Source organism: Mytilus californianus, unplaced genomic scaffold (genome assembly GCF_021869535.1).
Source record: "Mytilus californianus isolate M0D057914Y unplaced genomic scaffold, xbMytCali1.0.p SCAF_4, whole genome shotgun sequence".
NCBI classification, from domain to species: Eukaryota; Metazoa; Mollusca; class Bivalvia; order Mytilida; family Mytilidae; genus Mytilus; species Mytilus californianus.
Window position 1 is genome coordinate 51,242,982 of NW_026262690.1, and position 23,802 is coordinate 51,266,783.

Below are 23,802 nucleotides of genomic sequence, written 5' to 3' on the forward strand. Positions count from 1 at the left end.
CTGCTTTAAATTATGTTTTGTACTAAAGTATTTGTCCATTAACCAGGACAACCTTGTTTTTCCCCCTTTTTTACCCCTAATTCCTAAACGGTTTGAGCCATAACCCCCCCAAAGCAAATCCTAACCATCCCTTTGTGGTATGGAAACTTGTAGTATAATTTCAGAGAGATCCATACACCGTTCCACAGTTATTGTCTGGAAACTAGAAAATGCTCATTTTTGGCCCCTTTTTGGCCCCTAATTCCTTAACTGTTGGTACCATAACCCCCAAAATCAATCCCAACCTTCCTTTTGTGGTATTTAACCTTATGGTCAAATTTCAAAAAGATCCATTCACTTAAACTAAAGTTAGAGTGCGAAAACCAATATGTATTCGGACGACGACGCCGGACGACGACGACGACGACGACGACGACGACGACGCCAACGTCATACCAATATACGACCACAAAATTTTTTTGCGGTCGTATAAAAATTGTAAACACAGAAATATCCAAACATAGATATAATCATATGATTGTTGCTTCACTGAAACTGAAATGAAAACAGATTAGTGCTAACAAAACATGCAATACATGATATGCCAATTGATATAAAGGATTTCCAACCTATTTTTGTAATTCTTACTTGAAAGGCAAGTTCTTCATGGCCATGATTCAGTGCTGTTACAATGGCATCAAGTAACTGACTACTTAGAAATGATATTTTTTGTCCTTGTGGTTGTGAAATCATCTAAGTAAAATAAATAAAATTTATGTATAAATGATATAATTAGATGTTATTTGTACTACCAGTTTCTTCCAAAGGCAATTCATGAATTGTCAATGCCTCAATATAGAATAAAATCCCTTTAAATTCATCAAATATTTACAAGATTTCCTGGATATTATCCCCTAATCAAGGATTTTTAAACTTGTGTGATGGATATATGCTATTCTGACATTTTTCAAGTTTGAATGTTGAAAGTATTTTTTAACAAATGTCTACTTCGCTCAAATTTTCTAATTAAACATAAAATTTGTTTGTTTTCTTTGAAGACTTTGAAAGGACATTTTCCAAAAGTAAAATGGAAAATCTAAAAAAAATAAAATTTCTAAAATAAAATAACAAGTTTTCACCAATTTGAAAACAACTGAAAGATTTAACCACAAGTTTTTGCATGGTTGTTGAAATACCAAGGTGTTGTACCTAATTTATGTTAACCTGACCAAGAGAGTTATTTCCCTTTTGCAGAAAATGCCTTTGAAAAAAACTACTTTAGAATTTAAACTAGAGGCTCTCAAGAGCCTGTGTCGCTCACCTGATTCTACTTTGGTTTTGGAAATCATGTAAAAATAGATTAAAATCATAACAGATACCCTAATAATGAGTGAGGCCAAATTTAGTTTAATATTGGTCCTGTAATTCAATAAAAAATCCTGGTGGCCATCTTGAACAGTAAATCGGCAACAAAGTAGCAACACTTCATCAGCACCTCATAAGAAACATTTATGCCATGTTTAGTTTCATTCCATTCAGTGCACATCTAGAAGAAGCATTTGTATGTATTTCCCATAGGGTCTAATGTTAAAGGAAGTCCCCCCACTGGCGGCCATCGTGGATAAAGGATCAGCTTCAAAGTAACAACACTTAGTCAGCACCTCATAAGGAACATTCCTGCCATGTTTGCTTTCAATCCATTCAGTATGTGGTTCTCTAAAAGAAGACATGTGTATGTATTGTCCATAGGGTCCTTTGTTAAACATTGTCCCCAGCTGGCGGCCATCTTGGATGATGGATCGGCTTCAAAGTAACAACACTTGGTCATCACTTCATAAGAAACATTCATGCCATGTTTGGTTTCATTCCATTCAGTGGTTCTCTAAAAGATGACATTTGTATGTATTTCCCTTAGGGTCCTATTGTTAAACTAAGTCCCCCGATGGCGGCCATCTTGGATTATGGATTGGCTTCAAAGTAACAACACTTGGTCAGCACCTCAAAAGGAACATGCATGCCATGTTTGGTTTCATTTCATTCAGTGGTTCTCTAAAAGAAGACATTTGAATGTATTTACCATAGGGTCCTATGTTAAACTAAGTCCTCCGCTGGCTGCCATCTTGGATTATGGATCGGCTTCAAAGTAACAACACTTGGTCAGCACCTCATAAGGAACATTCATGCCATGTTTGGTTTCATTCCATTCAGTGGTTCTCAAAAAGAAGACATTTGTAAATATTTCCCGTAGGGTCCTATGTTAAACTAAGTCCTCAGCTGGCGGCCATCTTGGATTATGGATTGGCTTCAAAGTAACAACACTTGGTCAGCACCTCATAAGGAACATTCATGCCATGTTTGGTTTCATTCCATTCAGTGGTTCTCTAAAAGAAGACATTTGTAAATATTTCCCATAGGGTCCTATGTTAAACTAAGTCCCTCGGTGGCGGCCATCTTGGATTATGGATCAGCTTCAAAATAACAACCAACACTTGGTCAGCACCTCATAAGGAACATGCATGCCATGTTTGGTTTCATTTCATTCAGTGGTTCTCTAAAAGAAGACATTTGAATGTATTTCCCATAGGGTCCTATGTTAAACTAAGTCCTCCGCTGGCTGCCATCTTGGATTATGGATCGGCTTCAAAGTAACAACACTTGGTCATTACTTCATAAGGAACATTCATGCCATGTTTGGTTTCATTACATTCAGTGGTTCTCTAGAAGAAGTTCAAAATGTAATAAAATGCTCCGCAGGGCGCAGCTTGATACGACCGCAGAGGTCGAACCCTGAACAGTTGGGGCAAGTATGGACACAATATTCAAGCTTGATACAGCTCTGAATTTGGATTGTGATTTAATATTTGACACAGCATAGGTTTCTGACACAGAATGAATGTGGTCTAAGAACTTAAAAATTTTAAATTGGACATTCACCTATTATGGTCCAATATCCAAAATCTAAATACATGGTTAGATTCAGCATATCAAAGAACCCCATATATTCAATTTTTGTTGAAATCAAACAAAGTTTAATTTTGGACCCCGATTTGGACCAACTTGAAAACTGGGCCCATAATCAAAAATCTAAATACATGTTTAGATTCAGCATATCAAAGAACCCCATATATTCAATTTTTGTTGAAATCAAACAAAGTTTAATTTTGGACCCCGATTTGGACCAACTTGAAAACTGGGCCCATAATCAAAAATCTAAATACATGTTTAGATTCAGCATATCAAAGAACCCTAAAAATTAAATTTTTGTTAAAATCAAACTAAGTTTAATTTTGGACCCTTTGGACCTTAATGTAGACCAATTTGAAAACGGAACCAAAAATTAAGAATCTAAATACACGGTTAGATTCGGCATATCAAAGAACCCCAATAATTAAATTTTTGATGAAATCAAACAAAGTTAAATTGAAAATTTCTTGCTATTGCACAATACTTATTATATAATAATTTACACATCCTGTTTGGTGTGTATCTCTTACCATATCATTATTATTTGCTTTTAAATATTAATCAGAAATAACCAACTTAAAATGGAAAATTTTAAAAGAAAAAAAAAAGGAAAAAAAAAAATCCCCCCCTCAAATTTTTTGAACCCCCTTATGATTCATCACCCCCAAACTCAATCCCAGCCTTCCCTTTGTGGTATGGTACCTTGCAGTACAATTTCAGAGAGATCCATACACTTGAACACAAGTTATTGTCTGGAAACTAGAAAAATGCTTATTTTTGGCCCCTTTTTGGCCCCCAATTCCTAAACGTTTCGGGCAATTACCCCCAAACTCAATTCCAGCTTTCCCTTTGTGATATGGAACCTTGTAGTACAATTTCAGAAATATCCAGACACTTACACACAAGTTATTGTCATGAAACTAGAAAAATGCTTGTTTTTTGCCCCTTTTTTGGCCCCTAATTCCTAAACTTTTGAGGCAATTCCCCCCAAAATCAATTACAGCCTTCCCTTTGTGATAAGGAATCTTGTGCTACAATGTCAGAGAGATCCATACACTTACACACAAGTTATTGTCTGGAAGTTACAAAAATGCTTATTTTTGGCCCCTTTTTGGCCCCTAATTCCTTAACTGTTGGTACCATAACCCCCAAAATCAATCCCAACCTTCCTTTCGTGGTATTGAACCTTATGGTAAAATTTCATGGAGATCCATTCACTTAAACTAAAGTTAGAGTGCGAAAACCAATGTGTCTTCGGACGACGCCGGACGACGCCAGACGACGATGACGACGACGACGACGCCAACGTCATACCAATATACGACCAAAAAATTTTTAATTTTTGCGGTCGTATAAAAAGCTAATGACGTCGACGACGGACGCCAAGTGTTGAGAAAAGCTCAATAGGCCCTTTGGGCCAGGTGAGCTAAAAAAAAAGAGAAATCATCAAACTAAAGTAAGATGACTTAATTTTGTATGACTAAGCCAATTTAAGAATGACTAAGTGGTAAACAATCTGAAATAGTCAAAGCAATTGTAATTGTGAAAAAAAATATTACATGAAATGAAGATAAAAGACAAAAAGCTGTTCCATACTTACTGGAATTTAGAATTCAGTCGAGAAGAAATTGCTGACTTTTTATGGATTGTAAAGTTGACATTCAGACTTCAGAAGTAAATATAAAGGTTTTATTTTCTGAAAAAGGTTGACTAATTTCTCATTCCAGGATGGTTGAGCATAAGTTGAAAAGGTGACCATACTACTATTATCTATTGGACTTACTTTCATAACTTCTTCTGTATTTCCTTTTTCTATATAACCTTGTAATAATGAATTGTATGTTTCCAATGTTGGCTCTAATCCAGATTGCCTGGTGTTAAAGAATGAAATTTATATATACAAACAGTAAAAATTTAAAGAACATTTGCAGTTTATCCAATGTAGATAAGCATAAAACAGTCACTATATATACTTGTTAGTCATCTGGTGCATGTGTCCTAGTTGTTGTATCATATGCTTTCAATGATACACAAGAGTTTATTTTTATCATATAATCCTAAAGGGTAAGATATAGCCTTTTTGTGCAGAGGCAATGTTAAACAATAAACAATCAATCATTATAATCCTGAATAGTTTTGAGTTCTCGTATAATATATCCTTTCTTAGCTTTTAAAGCAGTATAGTTTTAGAAGACAAATAAAATATATCTAATCTTTACAACCAGACTTACCTCATCAATTCTAACATATTTACAGCACCCTCTACATCACTGTAAAAAATAAATAATTATTAATTAAAATATTAGGGTAGACTAAAGTGAAAATGCAACCGTACAACACAAGTTTACAATAAAAAAAAGAAGATTCCTTTTCTAATAAATAGAATATTGACTTTAGCAAGATAGTGTTGAATATACTAGTTTAAAAGACATAAATGTAAAATCAGAAAATATACATGAATAGACTTCTTGAAAGGTTTTCAGACTGACAATTTTTATTTTAGCATATATGAATGGGTTTTGTCAACAACAAACATTTTTCTTTAAAACCAGCTTCATAACGAGTACAATTGAAATAGAATATAGAAATCCAAGCTGATCAAAGTATTCCAGAGCCTGACAACATATTATTATGATGGAGTAGATACTCACTTTGCCCTGAAGTGTCCAATGATTAAGCTATTGAAAACTGTATCTGTTAGTGGAACTTTCATTTCTTTCATATGTTCCAAAATTTGACTGAAAATAAAAATGTACTAATAAATATACTTGCATTAAAATCAGAGTACCTCAGAAAGCAAGCTCACACACCCATGCCCTCTCATTGATAGCAAAACTAAGTCCATCTACCCCTCAGTTGGTTCAACATTTCTGCTTTTCCAATCATCAAAGTATTCCTAGATTTTGAAATAGCCCTCCTTTTAAACTATACCTGCTAACCCTCCTGTTGTGAGCGGGAGTCTCCCACGTAAACAACGAAATTCCGGAAATCTCTCGCTTACCGGTCCTCTCCCGCACGTGGGTATAGAATCTCCCACTTTTGGATATTTTTACCTGGAATGACCTGGAATGTAATTCTCTGGCTTTTTCATTAATGTCAATAGAAATAAATACACAATTGGCGATCTTTTGAAAACTTCTGTCCGTAGTTTTTATGTTCGATTTATAAGTAATCGAAATTCATTTCTGTTATGTCAACTTTAACAAGATATATGTCTTTGTCTGGATCAAGCGGCAGTGTAAAAAAGAAGAACTAGATAACTGCAAATCGAAATGTCAAGCAGATTGAATGAAAGAACGACTAAATTCACTTACAGCTTTTCTGTAAAAGCATGCAAAGCAAACCTTTGATCGACTTGCTTGCTATGTTTGCTTGGATGTTTGTAAACAAAAGGGTAGGCAGAGTTTCAGTCTGTTTAATATATACTCGTATTTGATTGGACAATAAAAATTGACATACAATGTGAATAAATGTTTATTGTCCAATCAAATTCCAGTATATAGTAAACAGACTGAAATACACTACTTACCTGTTGTTTACAAACATCCAAACAAACATAGCAAGCAAGTTGATCAAAGGTTTGCTTTGCATGCTTTTATAGAAACGCTGTAATTGGCAATTAATCTTCATTTTGATCATCATGTTCAATCAACTTTTCGGTTTCTTCTGGTGGTCTGTATGACGTTATAAAGCATGCTTAGTGTGAGACTCACAACAAAATCAAAATATGGAAAGTTCGTGACGAATTATGAGACTCAGAGGTATTGAAAAAGGCAAAAAAAGAAACACCTTGTATAGATTATAAACATGCATTGAAGAAATAAAGTATATTCATTAAATCTTATTGTTGTTTTGTAGATGAATAAGTAAACAGGTCGTATATTTAACTTGAAAATGTTGTTCGCGCAAAATCTCCCCCTCAGCTGTCATAGCTGAGGGGGAGATCTTCCTCTTTGAAGGTTTCAGAGGTTGGCAGGTATGTTTTAAATGTACCAAACAAAATATAAGGGTGCTATTGATGCAAGATGAGAATAATTGAGATCCTTGTACAAGCTCTTATCTAAATGAATAATGATGTGCCTGTTGTCTCTATATAATATAAGCAGAAATGGTAAAGTCCATGCTTTGGTTATTTAGTATGGAAGACCCCAAAATAACTTCAATCAAAATTTACAATAGTAGGTGCAAAAATGCATGCATTGTAGAAGAATCTGTGCAACTTTGTTGAATTTTATCAATCTGTTTTCAAAAACTTGCCGATTAACAAAGGGTGAGACTAATGATGACAACACAAGAAGACAGAAGTTGTTACTATTTGTCTCTGCAGTGATTTTGAGGGGAGAAAAAAGATGTACTTTGAAGAATGTACAAAGAGGTAAGGATCTTGTATTTGAAACACCTCCTTATTCACTGAATAGCTTTAAATAAAAACTTGTGAGAATAAGTACTAAAAGGCATAACACTCCTACTTTTATCTGATTCCTTACTTAGGGCTGTTCCATTAAAACATACATGGGACCCATCACTCTCAAATAACAATAGATCTAACAACATTATTTCAGTAATAACAACAATTTACAATATAATATCTTATTACCATTTGCAGTTAATCATAAGCTGCCTTTTTTTTATTTTTACACATTGCATTCTTTTAAAATATGAAATGCTGCAGAATGAGCATGCACATTTCCTACTTTTGATGTTCATCTTCAACCTTCTGTTTTAATATCATTTATTATGTGAAATCAAATCATATTTTTGCACTATATATGGATTTCTATATTTTCTAGTTTTATAAATATGCTGATGATTTGAAAGTATGAGACAGACAAGCAACTGTTAAACAGAATCTTCATAGAGTACATTGTTTAATTGTAAATGATTTACATATTATAATTTGACTCAATTATAACTTTACCTCCATATTTACTTGAAACTATTGAAACTGTGGTTCATTTATACCCTCAGTTGACAGATTTAAGAACTGTGAGCAGATCACAAATTCTTAACCCCTCCTCTCCCTCATTTTAATGCTAATCTGATGAAATTGTGAATACAAACCTTGCTTTTTCTACATCTCCTTCTTCACAATAATGTGCAAGTATTAGTTGAAATGTCACCTTAAAGAGAAAGAATTTTGCACTTTTTGCATGATTTCATCATTAATATGAATACTGAAAATTTAGAAATTATATTAATGAATAAATTATAGTGCACAATTTAAACAGATAAGTATTTCAAAAACAAAGAACAACCACTTTTAATTCTTAATCTTTATCTTTTAAAACAAATTGCCTGCAATAAAATATTGAATAAAGTTAAGTAGCAGTCTTTGAAGTCAAATAACTTTTAACAAATTAATATGCAACAAAAATTTTCAATTATGAATTAATACCATACAACATATCAGTCAACAATTTATCTTCAATTGTAATTTCCCTTATATAAACCTCTGTTAAATTTGACCACAAGAAATAGACTTTGCACTAAAAATGGAAACTTTTAATAGTAAGGGATAAGATTATAAAATATGTAATAGATATACCCTGTTTGGTTTTAATCCTGCCTTATCCATTTCAGTAAGAATGTCTGGTGGGGAAAACTTGTGTTGATTTTCTAAGTATACCATCAGCAAATTATTAAAGTATGATGTCTGTAACGGCAATCCTGAAATAACAGAAAAAACTTGGGATAAGTTTATTAAATAACAAGTGAAAAATAGTAATTTGCTGTTATATCAAAATTTCTGGTTGTCCATTGAGCTTTTGTTCATAAAAAATAGTCAAGTACAGAATAGTGAATGGAAACAGGGAATGTGTCAAAGAGACAACAACCCGACCAAATAGCAGAAAACAGCCCAAGGCCACCAATGGGTGTTCAATATATAGTATACATGCAAGTACATGCATATAATGCAGTTGAAACTCCATACAAAATTGAGAATGGAAATGGGGAATGTGTCAAAGAGACAACAACTCGACCAAAGGGCAGAAAACAGCCCAAGGCCACCAATGGGTCTTCAACACAGCGTGAAAACCCCACACCCGGAGGCGGGCTTCAGCTGGCCCCTAAACAAAAATGTGTACAAGTTCAGTGAGAATGGATGTCACATTAAACTCCAAAACATATAAATTAACTATAATTAAATAAAATGCTCCGTTGGGCGCAGCTTGATACGACCGCAGAGGTCGAAACCTGAACAGTTGGGGCAAGTATGGACACAACATTCAAGCTTGATACAGCACCTAATTTGGATTGTGATTAAATATTTGACACAGCATAGGTTTCTGACACTGAATGAATGTGGTTTAAGAACTTAAAAAATTTTAATTTACCTATTCAAACCATATCATTATTATTTGCTTTTATATATAAATCAGAAATAACTAATTTAAAATGGAAAATTTTAAAGAAAAAAAAAATCCCTCCCCCAAATTTTTGAACCCCTTATGATTCATCACCCCCAAACTCAATCCAGCCTTCCCTTTGAGGTATGGTACCTTGCAGTACAATTTCAGAGAGATCCATACACTTGAACACAAGCTATTGTCTGGAAACTAGAAAAATGCTTGTTTTTTGCCCCTTTTGGCCCCTTATTCCTAAAATTTTGAGGCAATTACCCCCAAAATCAATCCCAGCCTTCCCTTTGTGGTATGGTACATGTACCTTGCAGTACAACTTCAGAGAGATCCATAAACTTGAACACAAGCTATTGTCTGGAAACTAGAAAAATGCTTGTTTTTAGGCCCCTTTTTGGCCCCAAATACCTTAACATTTAAGGCAATTACCCCCAAACTCAAACCCAGCTTTTCCTTTGTGATATGGAACCTTGTAGTACAATTTCATAAAGATCCATACACTTACACACAAGTTATTGTCCTGAAACTAGAAAAATACTTGTTTTTTGCCCCTTTTTCCTAAAATTTGAGGCAATTAACCCCAAAATCAATCACAGCCTTCCCTTTGTGGTATTGTACCTTGCAGTACAATTTCAGAGAGATCCATACACTTGAACACAAGTTATTGTCTGGAAACTAGAAAAATGCTTATTTTTGGCCCCTTTTTGGCCCCTTATTCCTAAACGTTTTGGGCAATTACCCCCAAACTCAATTCCAGCTTTCCCTTTGTGATATGGAACCCTGTAGTACAATTTCATATATAAAGATCCATACACTTACACACAAGTTATTGTCCTGAAACTAGAAAAATGCTTGTTTTTTGCCCCTTTTTGGCCCCTTATTCCTAAAATTTTGAGGCAATTACCCCCAAAATCAATCCCCAAGTTATTATCATGAAACTAGAAAAATGTTTGTGTTTTGCCCCCTAATTCCTAAAATTTTGAGGCAATTACCCTCAAAGTCAATCCCAGCATTCCCTTTGTGATATGGAACCTTGTGGTACAATGTCAGAGAGATCCATACACTAACACACAAGTTATGTCTGGAAGTTACAAAAATGCTTATTTTTGGCCCCTTTTTGGCCCCTAATTCCTTAACTGTTAGTACCATAACCCCCAAAATCAATCCCAACCTTCCTTTTGTGGTATTGAACCTTATGGTAAAATTTCATAGAGATCCATTCACTTAAACTAAAGTTAGAGTGCGAAAACCAATGTGTCTTCGGACGACGACGACGACAACAACGCCAACGTCATACCAATATACAACTGCAAAATTTTTTGCGGTCGTATAAAAAAATACAAGACTAACTTGGGACAGGTGCAAAAATATGGTGGGGCAAAATTGAAAAACTAAATCAACACAAGCAAATTGAGCATGAATTTGGCTGGCACTTTTATCTAAATTTGATCCTGAGAAGAACACATAAAATTGCTGCCATCTTAGATTACCAAAAATTCTGAAACCCTTTAAAATAAGAAATCAGAAAAATATGTAAATATCATAGATATATAGGTGTCAGACCACCAATTCAAAATCCCTATCTATTCAACCAAATTTTGCAATTTTCACAGCTTTCTAAATATTTTACCTTAAGTTTAAACTTCATTATAAAAACCAGGTATATCCTGAATTGTACATGTATCACCTTTCTATATGCCAATTTTCAACCTATGTTTAAAGTCTTGTACCAAAATACTAACGTTCGGAAGACAAGTACTGCTAAAAATAACCCCTGGTTTTCTGGAAATCTTAAATAAGTACATGTATACTATGGAGCGCAATAATCCTCAATTTTTAATGCAAACTCATGGACAAGTAAATTTTGGCTCAAAATGGTCTACATATATTTCTCTTTCAACAAAGTTTCATTTCTGCAAATTTGTTGGTTAGTTTAAGTAAACAATGACATCAAAAGCAGGGGTCGAAATTAGCACTAGTCCGGTGGTCCAAGACCAGTAGAATTTGCGTCGGACCAGTGGATTTTGTCATCTGGTGGTCCGGCGGACCAGTAGAAATTTGTCGATAAAAATCACTGATTGCATCACAATCTCGGTTTGTTTACAAAAAAATGTACCTGCGAAATCAATTACACGGTACTGGGAGGGTACTAAGAATTACAACTGATCAAGTTAATTAATATCTCGGGTGAGCGTTTCACAACAACACAAAATGTGGAAATTTTTGGAAAGAGTTAAACCGCCGGACAAAAAAATTAAAATAAGTGACATTCAAAAGGAAGATCGGAATAAAGTTCATGAAATTGACAAAAGGAAACGTAAATATCAAAAATCCTGGGAAAAAGATCGCGAATGGTTAAATTATTTAGTCGATCGCAATGTAATGAATTGTATAACATGTGAAAAATTTGCAGTGACAGATCTAGATAAGAAATATATTTTCATAACGGGATCTAGACGACCCAGCCAGGCACCCTATGGTCGTCGTGAGGATTGTGATGATGTGGAAGGCGATGTTGACATTTTTTCTGTCTATGATCCTGATTTTGATAAAAAATCATTGAGATTATCAAAGCCTTTATCAAAATCAGGATCAAGACTCTCTTTTTCTTGTCTAACATATGTAAAAGAAAGCATGAAAATAAAAGTAAACATCTATCATTTATATTAGTGTTTGTCAAATGAATGTCATTTTTGCTGGACCAGTAGATTTGGAGCCGGCCCAGCAGATTTTTAAATCCGCTGGTCCAGCTGGCCAATACACAAAAAATATTTGACATATTATAGGTTTCTGAATAAATGTAGTCAAAGAACTTGAAATTGGTTATATGAATTGAATTTATATTCAATTAAAGATTTCTTGCTGTTGTGCAATACACTGTGCTGTTGCGCAATACTTAGTAAATCTGTTGTCAGACTATAAACAAACAATAACTTCTCAATGTTATATCAGAAATTTATAAAAAAACTAAAGGGAGGTTTTCTTAATAGATATAAATCAGTCATCAAAGTTTAATGAAAACTACTCTAAGCACTTTAAGGATATTTTGAGTTATTGTCCAAAAACTGGAAAATCCCCCTTTTTGTAATGAATAAAACCCCATAAATTGGAAACGTATAGTCTAAAATTTATAAAAATCAAAAGGGAGCTCATGTCGATATAAATAAACAATTCACCAAAGTTTCTTGCAAATTGGTGAAATTGTTTTTGAGTTATTGTCCGAAAACTGGAAAATCCCCCCTTTTTTAATGAATAAAACCCCAAAACTCGGAAACGGTAAATCAAAAATTTATAAAAAACAAAAAGGAGCTCACGTCAATAGATATAAACAATTCATCAAAGTTTCATGCATATTGAATAAAGCATTTTTGAGTTAATGTCCGACATGTTGACGACGGACGGACAGACGGTCAACGGTATACCATAATACGTCCCGTAAACAGGAGTATAAAAAGCTTAAATTCAACCCCTGAAAAGCACTATTTTTTGTCAGGAAAGGGCTACTTTTACATATGTTCTAAATTGGAGTGGGTGAATTGGTTGTCTGACACCTATATGATTTAGGGTAAGGACTCTAAAAAAGATTTAGGGATATTTAACAATTTAGAATATTAGAGCAATCCGGAAGGACACACAGCAAACAAACTTATAGGGCACTGAAGAGGTAATTGACAAAGACCAGCTTGACCCCTGGTTATCATGTGTAGCCTTTTTAGAATATTAGAGCAATAAGGAATGACACGCAGCAACAAAACCTATAGGGCAATGTACATGTAGAGGTAAATTACGAAGAGCAGCGTAACCCCTGATTATTTTCTTGGAGTAACATCGTCTTTACAAGAGATGAAGTAGGTCTGGCTCTTACCACTTTTCTGTATGCAATCCCATATCATATCTGTGTATTTCATTCTGTTATCTGGATGTAGCTGAGAGAGAGGTTCACCTGTACTTCTAAGTACAAACATACCATCTTCAATATTTTCTAAGCCTATAAAATGAATGTAGATATCATATTTCAAAAACCATTGTGTACAACTTGCAAATTACTCATTCCATATTATGCTGTTATTTTAAAATTAATACAATAAAAGCATGCCAGCATGAACTGAAAGATTGAAAGATAAAATGAAATGTAAATGCATGGAGACAAACCTTTTTCCTGAAAACTAGTTATACAGTTTTGAATATAATCCTGTCTGCTTCGTCTGTATTGATGCACAAAATCTCCAAGTGCTTGCATTGGTTGGTCAGACACAGTTTGTCTTGTACTAAATGTTCTTTCTTGTTCATTATTCTCAGTGGATGCAGGCTGCACATAGTGTCTTCTGTAAAAAGAAATACTATATTACTGATTTTTGTTCATTTTTGACACCAATTTATCAATTTTAGATGTCCATAGAAGAAAATTTTTAAGGACAGAGTGCAATATTAGGGACTCATTTGTCCAAAGTTACCACTGAAATTTGGGTTTAAACTACATCTTAAATCTGGAAAACATAAAAATAAAACAGATTAAGAGGACAAGCCTAAATTTTGAAATCAATATCAAACAGATTACTCCTAAAAGTATATAGACTGTAACTGCACTTCAATTGTATGGATACGTCAATTTCAAAATAATATGCAGTGCTCTGATTTCAGTTTATTGAAATATCTGTTTTCACTAGTACTATATATACTACTGTACAGAGTCTGAGAGAAGTCTGTTTATAGTCTTGAGGCCTTAAATTGTTTATTTTTGTCAAATATTGTTTATGATATGTTACTTTATTAACATGAATCTTTATAACTCATTAAGTTAAAACAGTAAAAGTGGATTTATGATACATGTAACCTCTGAACACCAGTGGCAGCGTTCTTCACTCCTGATAATGGCGACATTATATTGTCTGATACAGATTTGATGCTTAAAATAAGTATTTCACATATATGTTTTTGAAGTGTTTGCAATTTTTATGTTTCATATTTTTCTTGTTAAGAATAAGATTCATATTGATAAAATAACACTTTATAAACAATATTTTATCATTATTAACACATATAAAATAATTTTAAGCCTCTAGACTTTTCCAAACTCTGTTCAATATGACTGTTTTTTCTGTCAAACATGTACATGTATGTAGTGTATTTTAAAGTTGAACTTATTGGATTACATCAGTCATCTTTGACATCATATTGCAGAAAATTTGTAAAACCATTAGTAAAAAGTATTGGGGAGACATACAATTTATCTTACAAAAATGTCACATATGCACCTCTTAAAAGGTTGCTGTAAAAGTCCTTTTTTACAAGGAGAGTGTGGCTGAAACACACTATCGAGTATTGTGAAAATACATGGATGGTACCAGGGGATTCAAACCCTCAATTTCAGGATCTAAAGCCAGCGCAATTTTTATTTTAATCAGTATGTACGAAAAGAGTAAAATAGTTTCACGTTTAATACAAGAAGTGAATCAATTTTACTAGATTTTGGACTGTAAGCACCCTGTGCTGCAGCCGGTCTTCAGGTTGAAGGTCATATATGTATCAGCATTCTAGTCTATTACCTTATGTCGATTGAAAAGATTGAAGGTCGACATTTGTTTTCCCATATAAAATTCTTGGAATTCGAAGAAAATACTGGTCTTAGAGGCAACTGAATTGCTTTTGAAAGGCAAAAACGTGCACATCGACACAGGGCTGCCATGTTGTTTTCGTGAAGTTATGTAAATCGCGAAATGTATTCCGGTCGTCTCCTGTATCAATTACGACTATTTTCGACTTGTGAGTTTGAATATCCCTTTGGTATCTTTCGCCTCTCTTTTACGAGTTTTTTTATCATCCGGAAAGCTGGACTTGAGTTAGCGGGATAACCTCAGGCTGGGAATAGTATACGGACAATATATTATGTCCCAGGGATAACCTGAAAGTCGAAAACAATAGAATCAAAATATTCTTCTTGTGAATTTATTCGTTCTTGATCTTGATCTTGATAGGAATACGGTGATACATCCAAGGATATTAATACACCGCGCGTGCGTCAAGTAATTTACTTAAGTGGGGGCCCCTTACAATTTCACTAAAGGTGTTAGCTGGTTCTTCTGCTGTCTGAATTTTGATGAAAATATCCGGTGGTAGTTGGTTCCAGTCATTAATGGTATTTGGTATGAAACTGTATTTTAATGTGTCTGATTTTGTTTGAAGTCTGAAGAAAATGTTGGCTATGCATGTTCTTGGTTGTCCTTGATGGTTTTTCAAGTTGGTCAGATGATAAGTTTGCTTGACCGTGTATACTTTTGCAGAACAGGATCAGTCTGTTTTGTGTACGCCGCTGTCTAGTGATGGTAATTGCAGTTGGTCTAAACTTGCTGTCATACTTCCTTGTTCGTAGTTGTAGTTTGATGTTATGAACCTAGCCGCTCTTTTCTGTACATTTTCTAGTTGTTCTTGAAGATATAGTTGATGTGGGTCCCAGGCAGTGCTTGCATATTCTAGGACAGGTCGTATCAGTCCTTTATATGCCTGGAGTTTAACTTCAAGTGAACATGCTGATAGGTTTCTTTTTACTATACCTAATGTCCTATAAGATTTGTTGCATATCTCCTCTATGTGCTTTCCCCAGTGTAGGTCATTTGTGATGTTTACTCCTATAGATATTTAACATATATATAGATGTTAAAAATTGGAGTTTCGTATTTTTCAGAGTGTATTTAAATGATGTTATTTTCTTCTTGCGACTCAATGTCATCATGTTGCATTTAAATGGTTGGAATCATATAGCACAATTAGTCGCCCAGTTACCAAGAGTATCTATATCTTTCTGTAGTTTTGCACAGTCATCTTCATTTTTTATTTCTCTGTAGCATATACACAGTCGTTTGCGAACAGCCTTATTTCTGATGTTACATTTTCTGCTATGTCATTGATATGGACTAGAAATAGGATGGGACCGAGAACCGTTCCTTGAGGTATTCCTGATAGGACTGTCGATGTTTTGGACTTAATCCCATTCACTACGGTAACCACACACTGAGGTCTTGTAGATAGGAAGGCGTTAATACAATTCAGGATGTTTTTTCGGCACGCCATATTTGTGAAGTTTACCTTTTAATAGCTCGTGCGGTACGGTGTGAAATGCTTTTTCAAAATCAAAAATAAATATATCAGTTTGTTTCCTGTTGTCAATGGCAGTCGTGTATAACGTTGATTAGTTGGGTTTCACTGCTGTGTCTTCTTCTAAATGCATGTTGTCGGCTATTTAGGATGTTGTGATCTTCAAAGTGCTGCATTAGGTTCAAGCAAATGACATGTTTTAGTAGTTTGCAAGTGATACATGTTAGAGATTCTGGTCTGTAATTACTTGGGATGGTTCTGTCGTTCTTCTTGAATAACGGGCATAGATTAGCACTTTTCCATTCATCTGGGATGGTTCCTCTGTTGACGGATTTTTGGAAAAAGTGAGCCAATACCTCTGATATGTTAGGTGCCAATTCTTTCAGTACTCTGGGGTGTATACCATCAGGGCCCATCGCTTTTGACGCATTAACGTTTTTAAGTATCTTCTCCACTCCTTTGGTTGTTACTCTGATGTTTCTCATTTTGTTTACATGAGGAGTTTGGTATGGAATGGATTCATATTCTGTCTTGTAAACTGCGTATTCAATGCCTCCGCTTTCTGTTGGTCTGTATCGGCGGTCTTATTATCTTGAGTCTTAAGTGGTGGTATTCCCTGTTTGTCTGCCTTCTGGTTGTTAATATATTTCCAAAATGGTTTAGAATCCTGTTTTATATCGCCTATTAAGTTGTTGTGGGCTGTTTCAATTTCCTTGTTAATTGTGCGTCTTAATTCTTGCCATTTTCGTTTTATTTTCATGCTGTTGGGTTTTTTATAGTTGGCGTGTGTTCTGTTCTTTCGTTTTATCATGGCCTTGCTATTATTATTTATCCATGGTATTGACTGTTTTTCTTTTGATGTTTTAGTTGGTACATTGATTTTGGTGGTTCCTAGTATAAATTCTTTTATCATGTTCAAGTTTTCTTCTACATTCCTGTTGTTTTGATGGCCATTGAAGTATCTATCTCTGGTGAAGTCCCTTGAGTCTTCTCTCAACTGATTGTAGTTTCCCTTTGAGTATTGGAAGAAGGTCCTTTCTGGTCATATTTTTCTTGGAATTGTGCATCTCAGAGTACCCATGACAATGTCGTGGTCGCTAAACCGATCAGGTGAATGGATATCTGTGAACTGCCCTGGTAAGGTTGTAATTAAAAGGTCTATTGTATTACTTTCCCTGGTTGGAAACAGGACGAGTTGTTCAGCCTCATTTAGTATATCTATTAACGCTTGGTCCTCACTTCCGTTTAGACATGACGATTGTGTTGGTATCTTTATTTAACTTTGTCTGCCAATTTATTTTACGGTAATTAAAATCGCCCAAGACGTGAATGCATGGTTGTTTGTTTGCTTTCCCTGATTTCCATTTGGTCCTTTAGTACTAGTTGTATTTGATCCAAAGGGGCATCAGGTGGTCTGTACCAGCTTCCTATATAATGATGTTTTCCTTGCAAGACGATTTTGCTCCAAATAGATTCTGATCCATTTTCGAGGATTTTCACAGGTGCTGAGTCGGTGTGTTTTGATGAGTAACATTGTGCCTCCCCCATTGCCTGTTCTGTCGTTGCGGTATATATCATAGCCCAATTTGTCTGGAATCAATTCATTAGTTGTAATGCTGTTGTCGATTGTGTTCTCTTGCAGCGCTACTATGTCTGGGTTTTTAGTTTGTAAATATGCCAGCAGTTCAAGTTTTTTCCCTCTTAAACCGTTGATGTTGATGAAAACCATTCTGATCTTACTGGTATAAATGTGTCTGCTTTTATCTGTAGTATTATTCGTAGTTTTGATATATTAATATATGTGCTGCCCATCTATTCTTGTAATGTAACTGAGATTACTCAGTTTAACTCAGTAATATACTAATACTAGGAGGTGTTAATGTCGACCTTGAATACCCACTGGCACTATTATTCTATTTTATGTGCTTTCTTTACAAATGTTCACCTATTTTGAAACATTTCAATCAGTAATGTTTCAGATAATGAAAGAGATAAATGCATTATTTTTTTTTTCGATTTTCAGTTATAGTTCAACGAGCCAAAGTTGTATACAAAATTTTAGCAAAATCTGTGACATATCCCATTTACTGTAACTTTAACCTTAAGGTCAACAACTCCTATAAGGAGTCGTTTGACAATTCCAGCTACATTGACCTATTTGTAGCCTAGAAATTGTCTTGCTGATCATTTTTTGCTGTTTAAAGGTTTTCGCCAAAAATGAAAACTTCGAATACTGAGGCAAAAATCATCATTAAATGACAGTAGCTATAATAAGGAGTTGACTGAAAATTTCAGCCATGCTGACATATTTGTAGATCTTTTCCTGCTGATCATTTTAGCTTTTAAAGTGTCTATATATCTATTATAGTTTTCAAGATAATAGGCAAGAAAATGCATACAAAAATTTAATTGGTAAAAGAAATCGTCATTTATGGACAATATCTCACATATAAGGAGCTGACTGGCGATTTCAGTCATTTGACTTATTTCTAGAATTTGTCTTGCTGATCGTTTTTTTTATACAAAAGTTTCCCTCTCATGAACTATTAATTTTTTTTTTTAAGATAAAAAAATGGTAAAATAGGTTATTTTACGACAAAACTCCTATCAGAAGTCGTCTGACAGTTTTGATGTAAATATACCGTACTAGGTAGATCTCAACACCCAGAACATTCCTGTCTATGCCAGATTTTCTATCTTAAGGTGAACCACAGAAGAAGGGTCCATTTCCAAAGCGCATGTGACTTGTTCCTGTATTGTTATGAATACCTTTTTATGGAAAGACTCAATCAGGCCATTCGTCTAAACTATATTTAATAGAAAATATTAATAATACGTATACCTTTACTTTCCTGGTGATATATTTGCTTTAAATCATCTATTATTTTCTTATTATACTACAAAAATATACCACAGAAAACTGCCTTTAAATATATATTATGAACAGCTATTATTGTCCTTTTTTGGTTTTGGATATTTCTCTGTATCTGTATGGGTACTTTGTAGAATGCCTATGGGCTTTATTAGCACGGGGACGGAGAACGCAATTGGTTCCGATTGGGGCTATATAGTGCCGCTTTGAAGCATTCGGTTGACTTTGCTGTCACGTACTGTGTTGTCTTGTAGGTTGTTCCAGTCAACAGCAGTTCTGATAAAGAAAAAAATGCGGTCAGAAGGCGGCATTGCTGGTACCTGACCCTCCACCACTCTGTAGATAAATATAAGCCTTTGTTGTTTTCGTCTGTCCTCTAATGGTGATAATTCTAGTTCTTGCATTATTTTTGTGATGTATCCGTCATCTCTTGATTTATAATCTCTGTTGATGAAACGTACAGGCCTTCTTTGTATCCTTTCTAGGTGGTCTGTCTCCTTTTTTGTGAATGGGTTCCATATTATAGTTCCATATTCCATGATTGACCTTATTAAATATATATATGCGTTCTTATTACAATCTTTTGGGCAATGCTGTAGGTTGCGCCTACAGAAGCCAAGGATCGAACTTGCCGCGTTTTTTGCTGGTGTTTGCTTGTTCTCCATTTTGGGTCGTCAGATATTTGAAGTCAGAGGTATGGGTTGGTGTTTACCTCTTCTAGTATATGTCCACTTTATTGGTTGAATTTACCTGATGTTTTGTTCATAGACATGATATAGCAATTTTTGCGTTGAATTTCATATCCCAGTTATTAGCCCTTACTTCCAAATTTTCAAGGTCTTGTTGGAGGATATTTTTTTTTTTTTTTGGCTGTTGATTTCCTTTGACAGTAGGTCGATTGTACTATAAGCTGAGTTTCGCATGAGTAGCCTGATATGAAGCCGCGGTTTAAGGTGGTAAAAACTGTGCTTTTTCAAGGCGTTTCAGCATGTGTTACAGACAATGAGCTCCAACAGATGTTAACGATATAGGCCTGTATTTTTCAGCTAGATGTTTGTCGCCTTTTTTGTATATGCTGGATACATTTGCATTTCGCCAGTCCTTTTTGCTTCTGAGTAGATGTATATTTTCATCGGGTTTGTCTTTTGGTAGAAAGGTTACATATCTATGTCTGTTATTATTGCTGCATGGTCCGATATTCCTGGTATGCTGGTGGAAGACTTTACCAATGTAGGGTTTGTAGTAAATAGTAGGTCCAATAGATTTTTCTCTCTTGTAGGTTCTTCATTTTCTGTGTCACAAAAGAAACTATAAACAAAAATTTGCCACAAAAGAGACAAGTTTTTGTTCCCATTTGTCTGCGAAAAATAAGGTCTTTTTTATTTGGAGTTGGGCTTTGAACAAGCTTTTAATAATTGTGAGAACTCTTAAATCTAAACTTTGTGAAGTTATTCATTTTATGCAAGCTGTTTTTGTCCTAAGTACAAATCTGATGGGTCAATATAAAAATAAGAAGATGTGGTAAATGAATGCAAATGAGGCAACTTTCCACCAGAGACCAAATGAGGTAAAAGTTAGCAACTGATATATATAAGGTAACACCCGGCCATCGAAAGCTTGATTTTTGTCGAGCCTAAGTGGTCGAGTGGTCTAGCGCGTCGGCATAGTGCAAGGCGATTTGGTGCCACGAATCTCAGTAGCATGAGTTCGAATCCCGGCCAGGGAAGAACAAAAATTTGCTTCCGCAAATTTACAGATCTAACAATGCTGGACTGTTATTCAGACGAATTATATATACAGAATGTGTTTTCAGCCTTGTATCACCATCACTGGTGACCCGATGGATAAAATCTGTCATAGAGTTGTCACTGGTTCAGACGTACTTATAATATAATTATTTCTGTGACTGCATCCTACATTAATTTGTAAGATCCTTTACGATAGATAATTCAGCTGATCTGTAATATTCCATCTTCATGCCTTATATGTCATGTAATGTGTTACGACGCTAGATAAAAACTGACGAGGAAAGGTAACACCCGGCCACCGAAAGCTTGATTTTTGTCGAGTCTAGGTGGTCGAGTGGTCTAGCGCGTCGGGCATAGTGCATGGCGATTTGGTGCCACGATATCTCAGTAGCATGAGTACGAATCCCGGCCAGGGAAGAACAAAAATTTGCTTCCGCAAATTTACAGATCTAACATTGTTGGGCTGTTATTCAGACGAATCATATATAATAGATATATATATATATATACATAACTACTCTAAATATCTACACAACAATGTTAAATCTGCAAATTTGCGGAAGCAAATTTTTTGTTCTTTCCTCGCTGGGATTCGAACTCATGCTATTGGGATATCGAGACAACACCGCCTGCACTGTGTCCAGCGCTCTAGACCACTAGGACACCTAGACTGAACTTTAAAATCCGCTCTCGAAGGCCTAGTGTCACCTTTCCTCGTCAGTAGAATCTAGAGTTGTAACACAGTACATGATATATTAGGCATGACGATGGAATTGATTGCAGATTAGCTTAATTATCTATCGTAAAGGATCGTAAGATGCAGTCACAGAAATAATTTTTTGATAAGTACGTCTAAAAAAATGACAACTCTACGACAGATCCATCCATTGGATCACCAGTGAATGTGATACACGGCTGAAAACACATTTTATATTCATAACTACTCTTAATATCAGCACAACAATGCTAAATCTGCAAATTTGCGGAAGCAAATTTTTGTTCTTCCCTCGCCAGGATTCGAACTCATGCTATTGGGATAACGAGACAACACCGCCTGCACTGTGTCCAGCGCTCTAGACCACTTGATCCGCCACCATATATATATATATATATATATATATATATATATGCGTGTGTGTCACCGTACGGCCTCCAACAATGAGCGAAACACATACCGCATGCCAAGCTATAATAGGCCCCGACATGAAAAATGTAAAACAACTCAAACGAGAAAGATGACGGCCTAATATATGTACAAAACAATAAACGAAAAACAATTATGATATACAGCAAACAATTGACATTCACTGAATTACTGGCTCCCGCCTTGGAACAGGCACATACAGAAACATATTAGACAAGGTAATACAAGCCCTTTTAACTGATTTCAATATTTGTTCTTATGTTCGACTGTTTCAAATAACACAGGTCCAGAATATTGTGAGATTTGGACTATTTTTAACATGCTAACCCTAATACTTTCTGTATGGCCATAAACGATGCAAGCTTGGAACATGAGCAACACAACATGTGTAGCGGGATCTGCTTATCCTTCAAGAGCACATGAGATCACCCCCAGTTTTTAGTGCTCAGACTTTAGTTTTCTGTGTTGTGTTTTGTGTACTGTTGTTTGTCTGTTTGTCTTTTTCTTTTGTAGCCATTGCGTTGTCAGTTTATTTTCGACTTATGCGTTTGAATGTCCCTTTTGGGTTATCGTCCACGATAATTGTTTTGATGTTATTTTTAGATTAAATCCGACCGTTTGTTTTCTCTTTTGAATTGACAGGTCGTTGTCGATAAGTCCTTGGTGGATAGTTGTCTCATAGGCAATCATATCACATCTAAATTTTAAAATTATATATTTTCGTATGCAAAACACACGTTTCTGGATAAACTTTTATTTATTATATTGATATAACTTTGACATTATTTTAAAAGAAATATAATGGACATATTCTAATATTTTGATGACGTCGAAAGCATCAAAAACCGAAAGGGCACAAGGGCCACGGCTAGAAACTGTTAAACTATAATAAAATAAAAATGTAAATGCATATACTGTTCTTCTTTCAATATTTCCAAGAAAACTGCATTTATTGCTTGTTACACTCATTTTTAAAATGTTCTTTACAGAATATTAAGGAAAAAAATCTAAAAAGTTATCTATATAGAGAATAGTAAGTTCTTCCAATATACCTATTTCTACAGTCTTAGTTCTGAAAGTCCTGATGTTGTATCAGTTTGAGTGTTTTGTTTTTTGTTGTTGTTGTTCACGTTTTTAAGAGTATGCCGGTTAATACGAGAAAGATTCAAGAAAATTGAGAATAAAACGTCAAATCAAAAACAATGCATTTTCAGATTTAACTCTTCAGATGGTCTCTCTATGTGTCTTTTATTCATGCTTACTGTCATGCAAAAATGAACGTTTCATTAGGTTTAAACTGTTTTGAACAAGTTTTAGGTAATATTGATATAATTTGAACTCTTCAAGAGATAAAATAGACATACTTTCAGTTATTTTTTGTCGACATTAAAGGACATATCCATGAAAGCAGATTAAAATTTTGAGATGCATTTTACAGTATTAAAACTATTGTGGTTATAGAAAACTGATTAAAGTGGAGAAAATCTGCAAAATTTAACCTTTCTTCAAAATCATGTCAGAAATAAGAGATGGATGCTCAAGGCATTTCATGCAACACACAATTACGAGTCACCAAATACAAATCTATTTCTAATTCGGCGACTATTGCTTTGATAATTTCAAGTAGTTTTATTATTTTTCTTA

The 23,802-nt window shown here is 34.7% G+C and overlaps 1 protein-coding gene across 1 annotated transcript in view; it reads right to left on the minus strand.

Annotated features, from left to right (window-relative positions):
- Positions 1 to 15,002, minus strand: part of LOC127698385 (uncharacterized) — a 51,916-nt gene extending 36,914 nt beyond the window's left edge. Inside the window, exons 1-9 of the mRNA XM_052201819.1 lie at positions 14,849 to 15,002; positions 13,455 to 13,627; positions 13,168 to 13,290; positions 8,489 to 8,610; positions 8,005 to 8,063; positions 5,595 to 5,681; positions 5,175 to 5,213; positions 4,727 to 4,814; positions 628 to 732 (exon numbers count right to left, since the gene is read on the minus strand). Of these exons, the coding sequence (XP_052057779.1) occupies positions 628 to 732; positions 4,727 to 4,814; positions 5,175 to 5,213; positions 5,595 to 5,681; positions 8,005 to 8,063; positions 8,489 to 8,610; positions 13,168 to 13,290; positions 13,455 to 13,627; positions 14,849 to 14,988 (936 nt within the window). The 5' untranslated portion in view covers positions 14,989 to 15,002. The remainder of the gene's footprint in view (positions 1 to 627; positions 733 to 4,726; positions 4,815 to 5,174; positions 5,214 to 5,594; positions 5,682 to 8,004; positions 8,064 to 8,488; positions 8,611 to 13,167; positions 13,291 to 13,454; positions 13,628 to 14,848) is intronic.
- Between the last annotated feature and the right edge of the window lie 8,800 nt (positions 15,003 to 23,802).